This window comes from Dunckerocampus dactyliophorus, chromosome 16, assembly GCF_027744805.1.
Source record: "Dunckerocampus dactyliophorus isolate RoL2022-P2 chromosome 16, RoL_Ddac_1.1, whole genome shotgun sequence".
Lineage (NCBI taxonomy): Eukaryota > Metazoa > Chordata > Actinopteri > Syngnathiformes > Syngnathidae > Dunckerocampus > Dunckerocampus dactyliophorus.
Genome location: NC_072834.1, coordinates 15074676 through 15091636, shown reverse-complemented (window position 1 = coordinate 15091636; position 16961 = coordinate 15074676). Strand labels below are relative to the sequence as shown.

General features: G+C 41.2%; 1 protein-coding gene across 1 annotated transcript in view; it reads right to left on the bottom strand.

Annotated features, from left to right (window-relative positions):
• The window catches only part of LOC129169177 (protocadherin-16-like), a 70615-nt gene that overhangs the window by 15784 nt on the left and 37870 nt on the right, over positions 1-16961 (bottom strand). Inside the window, exons 5-6 of the mRNA XM_054755327.1 lie at positions 1200-1388; positions 21-252 (exon numbers count right to left, since the gene is read on the bottom strand). Of these exons, the coding sequence (XP_054611302.1) occupies positions 21-252; positions 1200-1388 (421 nt within the window). The remainder of the gene's footprint in view (positions 1-20; positions 253-1199; positions 1389-16961) is intronic.

The window sequence follows — 16961 nt, the reverse complement described above, 5'->3', positions numbered from 1 at the left end:
GCAAAAAAAAAAGAGTGTACCTGTGTCTTTGTTGAGGGTAAAGAAGGCAGAACCTCCCCCAGCCACTGTGCGGTACGTCAACCGGCCGTTTTCCCCGGCGTCCGGATCATTGGCTGTTACCTTGACGACGGAGGTGCCGGGGGCGCTGTGAGCACTGAGGCTGACTGTGTATAGAACCGGGTAGAAGGAGGGCCGGTTGTCATTGATGTCTGCCACCGACACCCTGACACGGGCCGCTGAGCTCAGACCTCCCTTAAAAGGCAGAAGAAAGGATTTGAGCTGAGCAAGCAGGGCCGCGCCAATATTAAAAAACTTATCTAGAATCAGGGAGGAGGATCATGAAAGAACGATTGCGGTGAAAGAATATCCTCCTATGCCTCCTATTTCATGCATGCAGACGGCAGTCCACTTGTTTTCAGCTTGAGCAACAACGCTGCAATTGCATGTCAGCAATCTATGCCAGAAAAGTGTCTCCAGTTGACAGAATCCCCAAATAAAACCTGCGGCCAATCAGTCGCATGTCATGAAGGAGACCAGTTTGCTGCACATTAGGCTGCATTTGCAGGCTTTGCTTTACAAGACCAATAAAGTTTAAATTGGTCCTCATTCACCAGCACTTCAGAACACATTTTCAAATCCTACTTATGACCTCTTTCATGAAGATTTCACCAAAGTGTTCTTATCTGGAGGATTTGTTCCTTGCAAAGAACAAATCCAAAGAATCTGATGCATACTTGAGTGCAGACGCTGCCCATTAGTTTTTCTCAGATCCTGCTCGTATTAAGTATTATTTCATGACTTAATTACATCGGCCCAGGTTTTATTTTGACGTTTCGGTTGTACCAGATATTCCGTACTAGAATATCTGATTATGAATACATGTACCATCACATCCCTAAGAAAAATACATTCTCCATTGGACATATGAAAAGTAATTGCAGTATTACTCCCAACAATATATCCTATTTCCTCTTTGAATGCATCCCTACATTTCCCTAGTTTCTGTTTCTGCCCACATGTCTTTTTGATGACATTTATTGGTCGTTTATCTCTTTTCATTTGTCTCCAGCCTACAGCTTTGATCACAAGAAGCGACACACACCCACCAGGCCAACCTTTGTCTCTTTGGTCTCCTCAGAGGTCTGCTGTGGTTTACAAGAAGTATTTTGAGTCATTTAGACATCCAAACTTCTTCTCACCCCATCTGTTGCAGTGACTGTCAAGTCAAACTTGTCCAGTCCATCGTCGCGGTCCAAAGTGGTGCCGGTGCACAGCTGCCCAGTCTCTTTGTTAATGGTGAAATGAGAGGGTGGCGCCCCACCAGAGCTGGAAGTCAGGGCATAGGACACAGCGCCGAAGGATCCGCGGTCATCATCTGTGGCGGACACCTGGAAGAAGAAGAGATGCAAGGTGAGACCTTCCCAAAGGATGCTCTTTAATAAAGCTAGTGGGTCTGTACTGAAGACACCCCACCCTCCAGTGTGTCACAAGGTTACATCCCAACCGAGGGTCTTGCTGTTGTCACAGCAATGTCCAATAACACACTCAGATCCATGGGCCCAAATGTCTGCACTTGTCCAAACACCTCACGGCAAGAAACTACTTGTTACAACCCACAGTGAGCTACAAAAGCAGCCATTCTTGTTCAGACACCAAAAATATACAGTTAATAAAAATGAATACATCACCACCAGCCAGGATAAGGAGGCAAGGAGAGGGGAGAGGAAACGAGAGGACGAACACCACAGGTTAGGATCTGTTAGCTTGCAGGATTACGCAAAAACGACACAATTTCTATTAAACATTGTAGAAAGGCGGTGGACGGGTTGAAGGAGAACTGTTTCAAGCATTCCCGCTTTCCACTCAGGTCCACAGAATGAGAATCGAGACTGATAACCATTAAGCTAAAAGTCCGGACTCTCAACTCGATGTCCAGTGCAACTCTTAAAGCTCAGGGCTTAAGGTTTACCAACATACTCTTGCACAGCTGCATCAGCTGGCATCCGTTACACAGATAAAGGTCTACACGCATCGGGGACAAGTGGGGTCGTGAGCCACCAGATCCAGCAGATGGATATTTTGGATCATATGGCTGCTGCGTCTGCTGAGTGGAATTCTAGTTTATTCTATGGTTGCATTGTTGAAAGTCAAAATCGCAGAAGAGACAAGGAAAGGTGGTGAGAGAAGGAGGCACCAGACGGCCTTTGGGGTTGTGGACCAGGTTCAGGGGTTAACAGAGACACTTAAATGGGTTCTGAGGGGTCAAGTGACAAAGTGTTTTTTGACAAGCACAGAGACTAACACACACACACACACACAAAAGACTCCCTCCTCCAGAGAAGACAAGCAGACTGAGCCCTTCCACCTCACCTTTGACCACTACATTGAAGTCGGCCAGGCATGTAGCGACCATCACATGGACATTTAAGAGTTTTTCCTTGAAATAGCCTTCCAGTTTCCCCAAATGTGGCTATTATATCTTAACAGGAGTTTTCTTGTTTGAAATAATCAGCAAGCATTGGACATGCCTTGGCCAGACGTGCCTGTCATGTCCCACCAGCTCGCCTTCGTTATCACTCAGAAGCATCTTGGCTGACTCTGATTCGGTTGTCAGTGGCGGGACAGTGGTGGGGCTATCATATGGGATCTACAGGATCATGTGTGGCTACGTGCATGTGGATTAACCACCTGCGCTGATGGCATTGCCATGACCACTCCTGTGTCCTTTACGCAAAATCTAATTAGCAGGACATGCTAACATCAACTTTACATCCAAACACCGTGCATGTTCAAGTGACTAAAATAGTGGGACAACCGCCTCATGGGGTGTTTCGCTGAACCCACATGACAACTAATCTTCTGGGAGGACTTTCTACAAGATTTGTGGGATTTGTGATCCATTTATGATGTCAAGTTGAAGATCCAGTTTTTTCCAAAGGTACATGATAGCCTCAAGGACCTTGTGCCACAACAATAGCACGTCTGACTCCAGATCAGAAGGTTGCGTGTACAAATTACATCGGGGTCAATGATCACTGACATGTTAGCATTTTAGGGTTGGAGTGCTTGTTGTGGTGTAAAGCTGTGTCTCAATTTGCAAAATGTGCCCACTCAGGAACCAAGTACACAGTGTACGCAGTGTACTTATTTCTGTACACAGAGTACACAGTGCACTTACTGACGGAAGTGTACCGACAAAAGTATTCCATTTGAGACACAGCCAAGGTCTTGTGAGTGCATAAGTACATTCACACAGAGAAGTACAGCAAAATGCAGTAAACTGTCAGTAGCCAGATGTTCCACTCAAAACGGTGTGCAGTGCTGGACACTTACCACCTTCAGTTGTCGCCATCTTGGCTATGTTGTGGAAAGGGAGGGACTACCATAAACAAAAAACAGTCATAACAAGGTCATCTTTAATTATTGTACAACGGAGAAGGGGGGGAAACAGCTGGCACATATTTTATGCGGTGATCCAAATAGTGAGTGGTTGCAATTCACCATTAAAAAGGAGAGAATAAGAAAATTAAGTGGGTAAATGTTGCGATCCTCATTTTTGGTAAGTGCACTGTCAAAATGTGCCCACTCAGGAAATTAAGCTATACTTACACTATACTGTACAGTGTAAGTATACTTCTTGACAGTGACGTGTTGTGAGGTTCATGGCTGGTGAGGCACTGACTTCTTTGGAAGATAACCAAAATAAGAGGAGAAAAATTTATTTGGTTAAAAAAATATTTTAAAAATGTTTTCAGATGCTTCTTCAACCCATTTATTTAAATTTTTCTATAAACTGAAAAACATTTGTGTTCTCACCTTTTATTTGTATATGAAGTACATGCAGCCTTTCCTTCTCCAAGGAAAGTTCAGATACTTTGTTGTAAAAGTCTGATCACCTCCTGGTGAGCTTGGCTATATAATCGTCCATTTTGGCAGTCAAATTAATTTATTCATTCAGCAAAGCATAAATATACAGTATATTGAATGAATTTGATTTGCACCTTCCAGATCACACACACTCCCACGCTTTCAGGAAGCAGCGGTACAGCAAGTGCCTCCCGTATAACATTTCTGTGTATTTTATTGTCTGATTAGCGAGAACAATGACGTCACAATTACATTAAAGACATTACACTGGATGTAGGAAGTCACGGCCTATAATAAATGTTTCTGCAACATCATATTATTGGGGACATGTGACAAACACAAACTAGCAGGCGCCACGAGCCAACTAGTGGGCACTCAGACAGTAGGAGGGGCTTCACAATAAGCCGAGAAGCCACGCTCACAGTGGCCTCACCTTTTGTTTCTGCCTTGACTTTGATTAGGAAATCTGCAAATTCAGCAAATTTTTACTACGATTGGATTCATACAAAAACCATTGAAATCATACAGAAAATATATTTATAATAGTATAGTATAATGGACAAATATTAGTATTTATTTTAGGTTATTATTTATTTTCAAATTTTATTGCTTTTATTACTTGTACTTTACTGTGAAAATGTGCACACTCAGTACACAAAGTACACAGAGTACTTATTTCCGTACACCATGCCTCCTCTGAACCTGTCACCGCTTATTGAAGTGTAGTGATGGAAGTGTTCCATGTGACACAGTTCTGACACAGTTCTTTCACACCAAACTCATCCCTTTGTGAGTTACCAGACGTTCCTGCAAGTGTTTCCACAAAGTTGAAAGCATACAATTGTCCAAACAGGCTTGAAGTCTTGTAAAGTTTCTGGTCGATCAGCTGGAAGTGTTTTGTATTTTGTGAGCCTTTCCACTGCAACCTGCGTGCAAGTTTCACAATCTCGGACAGCGACTTTTTAACGTCAAAACTTTTCAGGGTGGTCAAACGTGATGTGGAACCCTGTGGTGAACCATGAGGTAGTCTAGTGCATTTATGGGCATGAAGTGATGATTTAAAAGCAGCCTTTCATGTGTTTGTCAGCAAGCTAAAGCGCACGCGAGAGGAATGCGGCTAATTATCATCCTTTCACAGATGTACTGTTTCCTCCTCAGCGTTGCAGCTGTATACCGGCTTTTACTCTATCTGCACGGAAAAACAAGAAATCAGCATGAACTGTATCAGCAACATCATCTCCTCACACAAACATCTGCACACCATGTGCACACGCAACATCAATCTAAGCAACAAGCTCTCGGCTTAAGCTTTTATGTACATAAAGATTTATTTGTGCGGTACTTTTTTTTACGGCTACAAAAAGTGCAAAGTGCAACACAGCCCCAAAAAACAACGAACAACAACCGGTGATATAAGAGCGTGCGTGGGACAGGCGCACCTGATGATGTCTGCAATAGGAGTGTCACAAGATCTCACGAAATGAAAGATTTGTCATTCAGAAAAATCTCTTGCGGGCGCTAGGCCTGGGATAATAATAAATGAACGAATTAATCACACAATAAATGAAAATGAACTTGATAATTTTGCCGCAATATATTGCCATGTGCATGCATGTCTGGTGTCCTCGCCTCTCGCCTCCAAACGGGCGGGAGGAAAGTTGACTCTGTGCATTGGTTTCAGCACCTTGGCGTGTTTGTTCCATAGAACAACGGCATGAACGGGTGAGCCCTTTTGTCAGTCACACAGTCTCTCTGTCTCGGTGGGTGTTTCACACACACAGAGCACAGAAGAGTGGAACGTAGTCGAAATTTAATTAGTAGATTGCAATATATTGTCACATATTTTTTATATTTGTTCATTGTACTTTTCTTATCTCGTCTCGTCTTGTTCTTGTAGACCCGATATCGTGCATCGTCCCGTATGTGCCTTGTGACACCCCTAGTCTGCACCCATGTTTTCTTGTGTGAATGCTAAGAAGCAGTCACACCACCACACCATTTTTTATTTGTTTAGTCCTCTACTACTTGTTCTTCTTATTCCTCCTTAACACTGCCGACTCCTCCCACATTTCTCAACATTAAAACCAATGAAAAATAAACCAAACAACGGATAAAGTTGTGATTTTTGGAATATTAGGTTGTGGAAAAAGTTGTATCGTTACGAGAATTACACCCAAAATATTATGTGAATAAAGTCATAATTACAAGAAGGAAATTTACAAGAAAATGTTGAAATAGTTGGAACGTTTAAACAGCACAAATGGAAATGGGAAAAAAACAACTGTCATTTTATGAGAATAAAGTCAAACTATTAAGAAAAAATAACAAGAAAAAAAGTCACAATTTTACGAGAATAAAGTCAAGGAAAAATAATGCAATTTTTGTAGCATAAAGTTAAATATGTTTTTTTTAAGTCCTAATATGAGAAACAAAACAAAATAAAGGGAAAATTAGGTTGGGGAAAAAGTTATAATTATAATTTTATGGGAATAAAGTCATAGTATTACGAGAGGTAACTACATAAAGATTATTTAAGGAGAACATTGAAATATTTCGAAAATAAAAAAAAAAGCACAAATGGGGAAAAAAGGGAAAAAGTAAAGACAGGCTTTTTCATAAAGCTGAGATTCAGTTTGTTCTTGAAATATATGTAAACTCTCAGCATATCTACTGTACATGTGTTGCTTTACAAAATATAGAAGTGGCCCTTGCATCTTTTCATTTTTCAATATGTGGCCCTCGCTGGAAAAAGTTTGGACACCCCTGATTTCGAGGATGAAACAACAGCAATGTGAGTGGGAAGCCAGGTGCGAATGAAAGACGCATGGAAGAAGAAATAAAGGAGTAATGCGTATAAAAGACGTGAGGATTTATTGCAAAAACACCGTTTGCTGTTTTTACTGCTTGTCTTCTTTTTCCACTCAACACTTTCGTCTTTTCTCCAAGGACCTTCCCAAGTCTCCAAATCAATTCCAAAATGAAGATCTATGGAGCATAGCGAGGACGACGGTGCGGGGTGGGGGGGTTATTTTGGCCAAGAGACAAAAGGCAGGACAGATGATAACGTGAGACCTTGGACGAGGATGGGGGGGGGGGACCTTCGTCTCCCTCCTCCTCCTCCTCACATCTCCAGTCTTCTTTGCCACCCTCCCCCCACTCCTGCTGTCTTTGGAGAATCTCCCCCCTCCTCTCCTTTCAGCAGCCAATTACGGCAAGCGCTTCACGTCTTTCATGTGGCGTTCACAGCTGGAAATGATTATGGGAATTTCTGGCTGCTGCGAGGAAGAGGGATGAGAGATTTAAAATAAAAAAAACTGGGTGGTGGGGCAAAGAGAACGACGATTACTATATTTGGGAAAAAGCAGCATGCGAATGTTATTCATGCACATAATGACAGGAAATAACACCAACTCAACTTCCTGGTTCGCCCGAGTCGACCCTGTTTTTCCTTCTTTCACATATGGATTTTATATTTAATACAGAGCAGGTCATATTAGTTAACCAAGTTAACCACTGATAACAACAATAAGACACAAAAACAATAAGACCCTCAGTCTTAGTGTTAATGACGAAGGCATGACACAAATTCACGTCACTTGTTGACATTTCTGTCACAAAAGTGTAAAAAGAAGTTGAGCACTGTTAATAACAAGGGCCCAAAACAATAAAGTTTTAACCCTAATTAATGCAAATTCCCAGCTATTCATTTCTAAACGTCATACAAGTGTAAAAAGAAGTTACCCGCCGTTCACATTACAACATAGAAACAATCCACACTTAACTTTAACGACAAACATCAATGCCGTAACATTTCTGACCACCACACAAGTGAAAAAAGAAGTGAAGCGCTGTTGATACCATAACACAATGTGAACTTCCTGTGTGTATTCTTCTTCTTCTGAGCTTCCACGTCAAAGTAGGACACGATGGTGTGTGTTGCATGACAACAACAATGCGGTGTGGCGTGTGTGCCATGCTAGCGCGCAACGAAAGTATCTAGAACACGTCTCCAGTGGCGTGATGTGAAGATGTACGCGTCTTTTGTTCCACGCACCGAGAAGGTCTGAGTAGAAAAGGGTGAGTGGATGTTTGGGGGGGGGCACAATAGACGATGACATCACCACACTGGACTCTGAGGCCTGATAGGCCGATAGAGGAGATGGTATCTATCAAAAGACCCAAAGCCGGCCCCGTGGATCCTTTTAACTCCGCCACATGTGAGCTTGTGTGCGTGGGTTTGAATCCTGCGGCCGTGACTGACAGCTGCTTTAATCATTTCTCACATTTTAACTCCATGCTGAATATTTATAGCAGTTCAACGTTGTGACAATTTTTGCTTTGTGGGAACACCCGAACCCCATAAGGCACGTTTGGAGGAGTTTTGTGCGGAAGAACTAGAACAGGATCCAAAATCTTGGACAAAGTCCCCCCTGAAGAGGAAGTAGTTCTAGCTGCGACTTCCTGTCACTGTCCCAATACTGTAGTTCACAGACGACCTGTGAACCCTCCCGTTTTCCCCAGGAAAGTTTCCTGTATTTTTTAACTTTCATGAAAAAAAACCCTCCTCTCTGGTTCTGCAGCTCAGCTTTCGGTCAGCTCAGCAACACACGGGCAACATCGGCATTACGCATCCGGTCCTTCAAAATAAAAGCATGCCAGTAAAATAATCTTTCTTGGGTGCTCGTGGAAAGACCACAATTTCCCTTATTTTTTTTTCATTTTCTGAAAAATATCCCTTCTTTTCAAATGCAAATGCTGGTATGCAGAGGAGCAGCATGTTCGCATGCATACGGAGTATTTTCACTTTTAGCGCTATGGTGGTTTATCCAATAAAAACATGGCCAGGAAGCGGAGAGAGCGAGGAATCTGTTTTTCTTGGAATGCCACAGGATTGTTGTACTCTCTTGCATGTTGGACGGTGAGAGTGCTGTTTAAGGTTTAAATGCAGCGTTTGAGTTAGAAGGTTAGTGTTTAGAATTTGACATTTTTACATTGCAGCTGCATGCAAACAAAGTGACGGCAGAGGACAAATATGTTTATGTTTGTACTGTTTCTAATATTTTGACTCTCTCATGGCGCTAAATCAGAATAGTAGTTCAACCAACATAGTCTCAAAGCACATGTTGTTGTGGTTGGGTTAGCCTAAGCATGCTAATTTGTAGTATATTAGTAATTGTAAATAAACATTTGACTTACAGATGACAAGACCACTTTTGATTTTTGATTATTATGTCAAAAATATTATTTAGAATATGAATGAGTTACTCTGAAGTCAAACTGAGTGAAGGACTTGTCGGCCATAAGCTAGCACCTCGCGTTCTAATTGTAGCGACTCTTGTTCTTTTGCTTATGCCAGGGGGTGTCCAAATTTCAACCCAGGGGTCATTTGCAGCCCACAAATCGTTTTTTTATTGTCCCTCAGCATATTGTAGAAATAAAATAAATAGATTTTTAATTGTGCATCGTGATTGGCTGGTGAGGATAGTGAGGATAAGCGGCATAGAATATGGATGGATATTATTAGGTATGACACTAATTTGCTTTGTCAGCTATAACAGAAAGCTAAGATTAGTTCAGATAGCTTAGCATATATTGATCTACACTGGATGGCTTTTAGCATCTTCAATGTACAAAATGTACCCTGTACAATGCATCCTTCAGTGTTTCAAAAGTGCTTGCAAGCACCGTCGAGAACATAAACAAAGGCGAGGAAGTCCCAGAGGAATACGAGCTAAAAACCAAGCTAGCACACCGCACAGATTCTCCTTACCAGACATTTTCCTTGCTTAATGTGCGGTCTTTAGTGAATACAATGGAGGAGTTATGACACAAAATCAATAAAGGCATAGTCGTCCCACTCAATATTGCGGTTTGATTATGGTTCCCTCCCTATATTGCAGTTTTTCAGAAATTAATTAATTCATAAATGATTGCTGTTTCATGGGAGACTGTATGGTCTATTATGAGTCAAAACATATCAAAATACAAGTGCTATGTAGTATTCTGGTCACTCGGCAGCAGTAATGACACCAAAAAGCTTAGCTCACTAGCTTGCCGCTAGTGGCCGTCTTGAGTGCCCGCAGCAAAGAATAATAGCAGTGTAAAGGTTAGGGATGTCCGATAATATCGGCCCACCAATATTATTGGCCCACCGATATTATCGGCCTGATATTGGCATAAAAATGTGATATCAGTAGATATCGGCATGTGTTTTTTTCCCGATAATGAAAAACAAATGCTTTAAATGCTGTGTAGATGTGCATTTTAATGTTCACATGCCCAGGATGACACCACAGTTTGTTAACATACATACAGTGCAAGACCACCTCGTTTGTGCTTTCACAGGCTCTTGTGTCCTTGTCCGCTCTGGCTGTCCTGAAGTCACGTTAGCATCTGGGACGCTAGCTGTTAGCCATTCAGTGAAGCACAAATAAGCTGCACTCCCTGAAGGACTTGACGTTCTTGCCACGATCGTGGTGAATTCACGTTTCCCATGATAATAGAAGTTGAATCTCCACTTCCTTGCTAACCGCATGACTTCCAGCTTAGCCCCGGCTCTGCTGCCTCGATACGGCTTCTTTACCTCAATGGGTAAACAGGGAATCACACCGATTCGGGACATCGCTCTCATGGCACGTAAAAATGTGCTTGAATAAACAAACAGAGCTGCTTGAAATGCAGCGACTCGTGGCGGCGGCGTTCATTCCACGACAGGAGATATGTGATGTTACAAATATCGGTATCAGTTGAAATCCATCCATCCATCCATTTTCTATACCGCTTCTCCTCTTTAGGGTCGCGGGGGCATGCTGGAGCCTATCCCAGCTGACTTCGGGCGACATGCGGGGTACACCCTGGACTAGTCGCCAGCCAATCGCAAATCGGTACTGAAAAATGAGAGTTGGACAATATCAGCATATCGGATATCGGCTAAAACGCCAATACCGGACGTCCGTAGTAAAGGTGACTATAGGTTATTTCATGTCTACAGGGCTCTAATAATGTTAAAAACTGTATTTAGAAAGTCAGAAACAGGTTTTCTATGCTCTAACTACTATGACCACTATATAAATATTCTATTTTTAACATATTATTTTGAATATCCCTGAAATTAATTTATCGTCGTCGGGTCTGGAACCAATGAACCACTATAAACGAGGGACAACTGTACTGTGTTACACACCTAAGTTGTTTATATGAGTGTTTTTTGAGTTGGAAAAAAGCACAAATGATATCTGTTCATTTGTAGGGATCGCCATTAGCGGTGCTCTTTAAAATATATATATATATATATATATATATATATATATATACACTTAAAAAAAATATAAACGCAACACTTTTGTTTTTGCTCCCATTTTTAATGAGATTAACTCTTCACGGATGAATCCTGGTGTACGCTGTCCAGGGCAGATGGAAGACAGCATGTGTGGCGTCGTGTGGGTGATCGGTAACCCTAACCCCCCCCAATAAAACAAAACTGCACATTTCAGAGTGGCCTTTTATTGTGGGAAGTCTAAAGCACACCTGTGCACTTATCATGGCGTCTAAGCTAGCACCTTGCCTTCTAAATGTAGCGCCTCTTGTTGTATTTTTTTTTTGACCATTATGATAAAAGAGGATGTCAGAACATAGCGCTTTAATAACCCTGTGCGCTTTCAACCTATTACTGTCAGTGTGGTTCTGCGACAATGAGCTTTTTATGTACAAATGTGCATTTAAAATGACAAGAAAAGGATGCTAGAAGACACTCAAAGACGTAAGCTTGCTTGCCGGTTTGCACGGTGCCAAAGCGGCTCGGTTCTGTTGGGCTCTTGCGGCTCCCGTTGCATTCAAATTTAGTTTTTTTAAGTGAAAAGACAAAAATAAATATGTATATCCTTTCCCCCTCCAAGAACAACTGACCTCAAAGAAAACACGCATATAAAGAAAAAAAATGCTTACATCATTGCTGCGGTCGTGTGCATTACAGGAGTCAAAATGTTAGCGTTTCGAAAGACAACACAGCTGGATTGGACGCTAACACGCGTCCAATTCAAAGCAAACCACAAGTCTGTCAATCCGATGTCGCTGACAATGAAAGCTTTTTTTTGTTCATGTTTCTGTTCGTCCACTGCAGTTTTGGAAATGTTATTTTCTGTGTAATAAACATTTACATTTCACTGTCATGTTACGTTCAAACCATACGCAGCCATGTGGGACACTTTCTTTTCACACACCGATCCTCAAGTAATGCAAGAAATACACAGCAAAATAGTGGCGTCCTTTCTCACCGGGATCAAACTATTAACCTCGGTTTTGGTACGTCCCGGTTTTTGTATTAATTGGTTTTTGTGTGAAGATTTTGCCCAAAATGGTTCCTCAATGTTTATCCACCGTCTCCGTTTTCGTACAATAATAACGTAAGATGATTGATGAACAGATGGAATCAGAGTCAAGGTGTAGTCACTTTTGCCTCTGACAGCAACTATGGTGCGTTCAAGGACCTCCGAACAAACTGCAAAATCTCGATACATGAGAAAAAAACATTTTCAGTGACGTATAAAGATTTGAACATGTAAAAATGGTGCTGTACATTTTACCTGTATTGTCACCCATTTATAAATGATTACCAATTTACGGTGAAAACGTCTTATTTTTGGAGAAAAATAAGAATTTCTTGACCAGGTCAGCAAATTTGCACAGCTGTGAATGACTATCTTGGCATCACCAAAAGATTGTAGCACTTACCAATGACGTCATCCCTCGCATGGCGACCAGCGTAGGAGAAGAAAAAGCAAGCGCCCCAAGCGCAGTCCTTCCTTTTGTGTTTTCAACACCTGATCCCTTGCCTAAATGTCAACTTCCTCTTCGACAAGTACCTCCTGAGGTCAAACAGTTGGCGACCTCTGCCTCCTCCAATTTAAAAAGAGGCAAAGATAGCGCTGGCATCCACCCCCCCGTCCTCCACCCGACCACAAGGTCAAAGTGCGGCTTTAAAAATCAGCCTCCTGCACAAATGAGTGGCTGTGTAACACTGTCATTATATCTCTCACAAGGCCTTATTTTTGTACGTGCTCCTCTTATCATATGATTATATGCTTATTCTCCCGCTAATGGCAGAACCACCAAGCACAGACCAAACAGGGAGGCTAGCTAGCAAACCCTCTAATAAATCTAAGAGACCACAAACATGCTATATACAAGTCAAATCATTCAAATAAACTACACAACACGGTCCAAAAGTGACGCTAGCAAGCAACGAAGCGAACATGTGGCTATTAGCGTGCGCTGCTAGCGAGGTTTATTCCTGCGCAATTTACCACAACTACTCAAGATAATTCAACTAAAGGTTGTATTGTTGGCTGGATCAACAGCACACATACAGTAGGTGCTTTTCTATGTGGGGATATTCTGAAGCATTCACGACAACACCGTGTTTAACTCCGACAAAACAATAAGAGGTAACATGACGGAGCTAAGTAAGTATAAAGTTTAACTTATGGTAACTTCAGTTGCAAGCTAACTTATGGAGATGCAAACGTACAAATTGTAGCTTCAGAAAAATTTATATTTGTATTTATTTATTATTAATAACTTTGTAATTTATTTATTTTGAAATATTTATTTAGTATTTTTATTAGTATTAAAATTAATTAAAAATGTTATAATTTTTTGTCATCTAAACATTTATATATGTTATTAATATATATTTAATATATTTTATATTAATAGAATAGAATATAAGTTAATTAATATATTTTGATTTTTACATATATGTTTTAATTTTTTATGTATTTATTTTTTGGTATACTTTTGCAGTATTAAAAATTAATTAAATATTTGATTATTTTTCGTCATTTTTATTAGTTATTTTTGTATATTTCTTTTTCATCAAAAAAATGCTCATTTGTTTAAATTTATTTAACCAGTATTTTCACTGAAAATCCTCAGAATTGTTATTATTATTATTGTCATTATTATTATTATTATTATTATTACAGTATTGCATTTGGTTGCTGATTGGCTGGCAGAAGTCACATTATTCTCCCGCCTCATGGTGTCTAGCCTGACTTATATAATATAACACAAGAATCTAGGAGGAACTGCCTGAGACAACAATGCTGGGACATAATGGAGTCAAATCATCCGTGTCGTGATGAAAGATGTCGCAGTGAATGCAAACTTGCGCGTCCGTCTCGCTGAAGCGGTGGACGTCCTTGGACGAGGTCATGTGCACGGCGAGCCACGAGCAGCTAATGAAGCAGTTCATTTTGGACCACCTCGTTTTAAAAAAGGAGCTAAGTTGATTGTGCAGTTAGGAGGCGACGTGGATAACTGGATTATTACCCCCCCACCACCACCACCACACACACACATACACACACAAACTGACCCGGGCCTGAACCGCAAGTCAAGCATGGGTCAGCTGTCGAGCGACGTCCAGATAAAGGATGGTTCGTTAGCATCAGTGTCAATAAGGAGAAAGAAAGTTTGCAGTTAGCAAATTGAATGGAGAACATGCTCAATGAATGCATGGCGCAGGGGGTTAAAGGTCATATCACACACACGCACGCACACACACACACACACACACACAAAGTGATGAGGAGCTAGCGTGCAGCCAAACAAGGTAATGAATTGTATTGATTAGCCAATAACACAATAACACTCCACAAAGTAGCGCCTGCTGATCGTCATGGTGTGTTTGTACACAGCTGCCTTTTATGTTCTCTACTTTTTACAAGCACTGGAAAAAGAGGATCGGTGTTTTTTGCTTATCAGAGATGGGGGACACATTGCATTGTTTTGTTGCTCTGCTAATTTGCATGACAATACACTGGAAATGCTGCACTCTTTCAGGCTACAACACTGCAGATGGTCCCTGAACAAACTCCTCACACAGAAAAGTCAGCAAAAGTGAAGCAGAAGGCCACCAGAGAATGGTGAATAACAAAGAATAATTGATGCACCCATAAAAATGTCTATTTTTGACACGCAGCTCACTCCGCTAAAGCCCTAAATATGCCTCACACACTTTAAATTAAACACATTCAAAGTATTAAATGTAAGTACACACCACTAATGCATGATAATGTAAGATGCCTGGGCGTCAGGCACATAACCATGGTGCGTTTAGGGGCCGTCAAACAAAACGAGAAACATTTTTATGAGCGTATGAGTTACTCACAGATTTTCGCCATTTACTGATGGTCCAAAGGAAAAAAAGCGGGGCTCTCCTGTATATGTTTCACTTTTGCATCTCACGGCAACTATGGTGCGTTCATGGACCACTGAACAACGTGAAAAATCTCAATGCTTGAGGAAAAAAATATTGTCGGTTATGCGTACAGACATAAACATGTCAAAAATAGTGAAGGTGGGCGTTTTTAAACAGTGGTACGTGTATGTCGTACATCTGAGCTGAATTATCAAGCATTTACAGAATAAATGATTTCCCACTTATGGTGAATGAGATGTGTTTTCTGTAGAAAAAAACTGCCTATTTTCCAACAAAAAAAATTATCATTTTAATAAAAATGCGCAAATTTGCGGAGCCGTGATAGCCTTCATGTCTTTAAAAAAGCCCATTCTTGGAAGATGATTCACATCGAACGAGTACATTTCCAATATCTGACTCCAAAAAAAGAATTTCCTGTTCTTAAAGCACCTGTTAAATCACAGTTTATGCAGCAGCTCCTTTTTCCACCGCCGGCCAAGTCTTTAACTTCCTCTGACTTGTTTTTCTTTCATTGGGGCCTGACACTCACATCAGGCTTTCTAATTGGATAATTGCTCCTCGGGGGCGAACACTTTCATTCTCGTTAGAGTCCTTCTGATTTCAGATCTAACTGTAAAAAAAAAGACAAAAAAAGAGGGTCATGTGGGACGATGGCGGCTCGTCCAACCAGCAGGGAACCTTCCGGATTACAATGATCATCGCAGGGAGTTTGCTTTCACACCAAGTAGGTTGCCAGTGATGCAAAGAATCAATTCAATTTGTCATCCTATCTTCCCCAAGTCTTTCCAAGAAAAACAGGTCCAGGACTCCAAATCCTGCTAGGACTGTGGAAAAAGGTCTTCAGTGGACCCAACGAAGCACTTCATCAGTCTGCATGGCGGGACACTCTCACACTATTAGTACACAATAAAAGCACGTCCTCAAGAGGAAGCTTCAACGGTTTCTTGAACTGGAATTATGAGGAAGCGAAGATTCATTTAACCTCCAAAGAAAAATAACGAGGCTCTGATTAATCCTCCATCTTTTCCCTCCGTCGTCATCGCCTCGTACGACTTTAACACTGCACACATTTCCTTATCTCTCTTGCAGCTTTTAGCTCATTTGCCAGCACAATGGGGAGGAAAAACTGCAGCGTGGAGGAAGGATCTGCTTCCCAAACTTGCAGGTTCAAGAGCCAAGAAACAGTTGACCCAAGGTAGTGCGAACAGTAGAGTTCTCGCCTTGCATACCAACGTCAAATACAGTGGAACTTTGGTTAGCATCATTAACTCATCCCTGAAGGTAGGTAGGCAACTCTAACTGGAACGGACGCTAACTGAATAAATTGTTTCCATAAGAAATCATGGAAATCCAATCCATCCATTCCACAAAGGCAAAAATGTTAACACAAAACACGTTTTTATAGTTTTCCACGCAGAAAACAATTCAGTCAAAACGCATATAAATGATGAATGAAAGGCATATATGAACTTCTTCACTGAAGACGTGATTCTTGACGTGAATGTTCCCAAAGACATAATGTGGCAGCGAGATCAACGCCTTCCTCTTCAACACCACCTCCCTGTTTTGCCATGTGGTATTTCTTGAACTCAATAGTGTTTCTCACCTCAGGTCTCTGCTTTTCTTTTGAACACCGCTATGAAACAACCCAAAATGGAGCTAAAGAAAGTTGCGAGTGCCAGCATTTTGAGGTGAGAAGAAGGTGAGAAACATGATTGAATTCAAGAAAGAAGTCATGACAAAACAAAAAAAAAGATAAAAACATGTTTTGTGTAAACATTTTTTAGATGACCTCATAGACGGGTGACATTTCTGGTTGCCATTTTGTTGTCAAGTTAAGGATGCAAAGAGAACCTTTTGTGATAAAAAATAC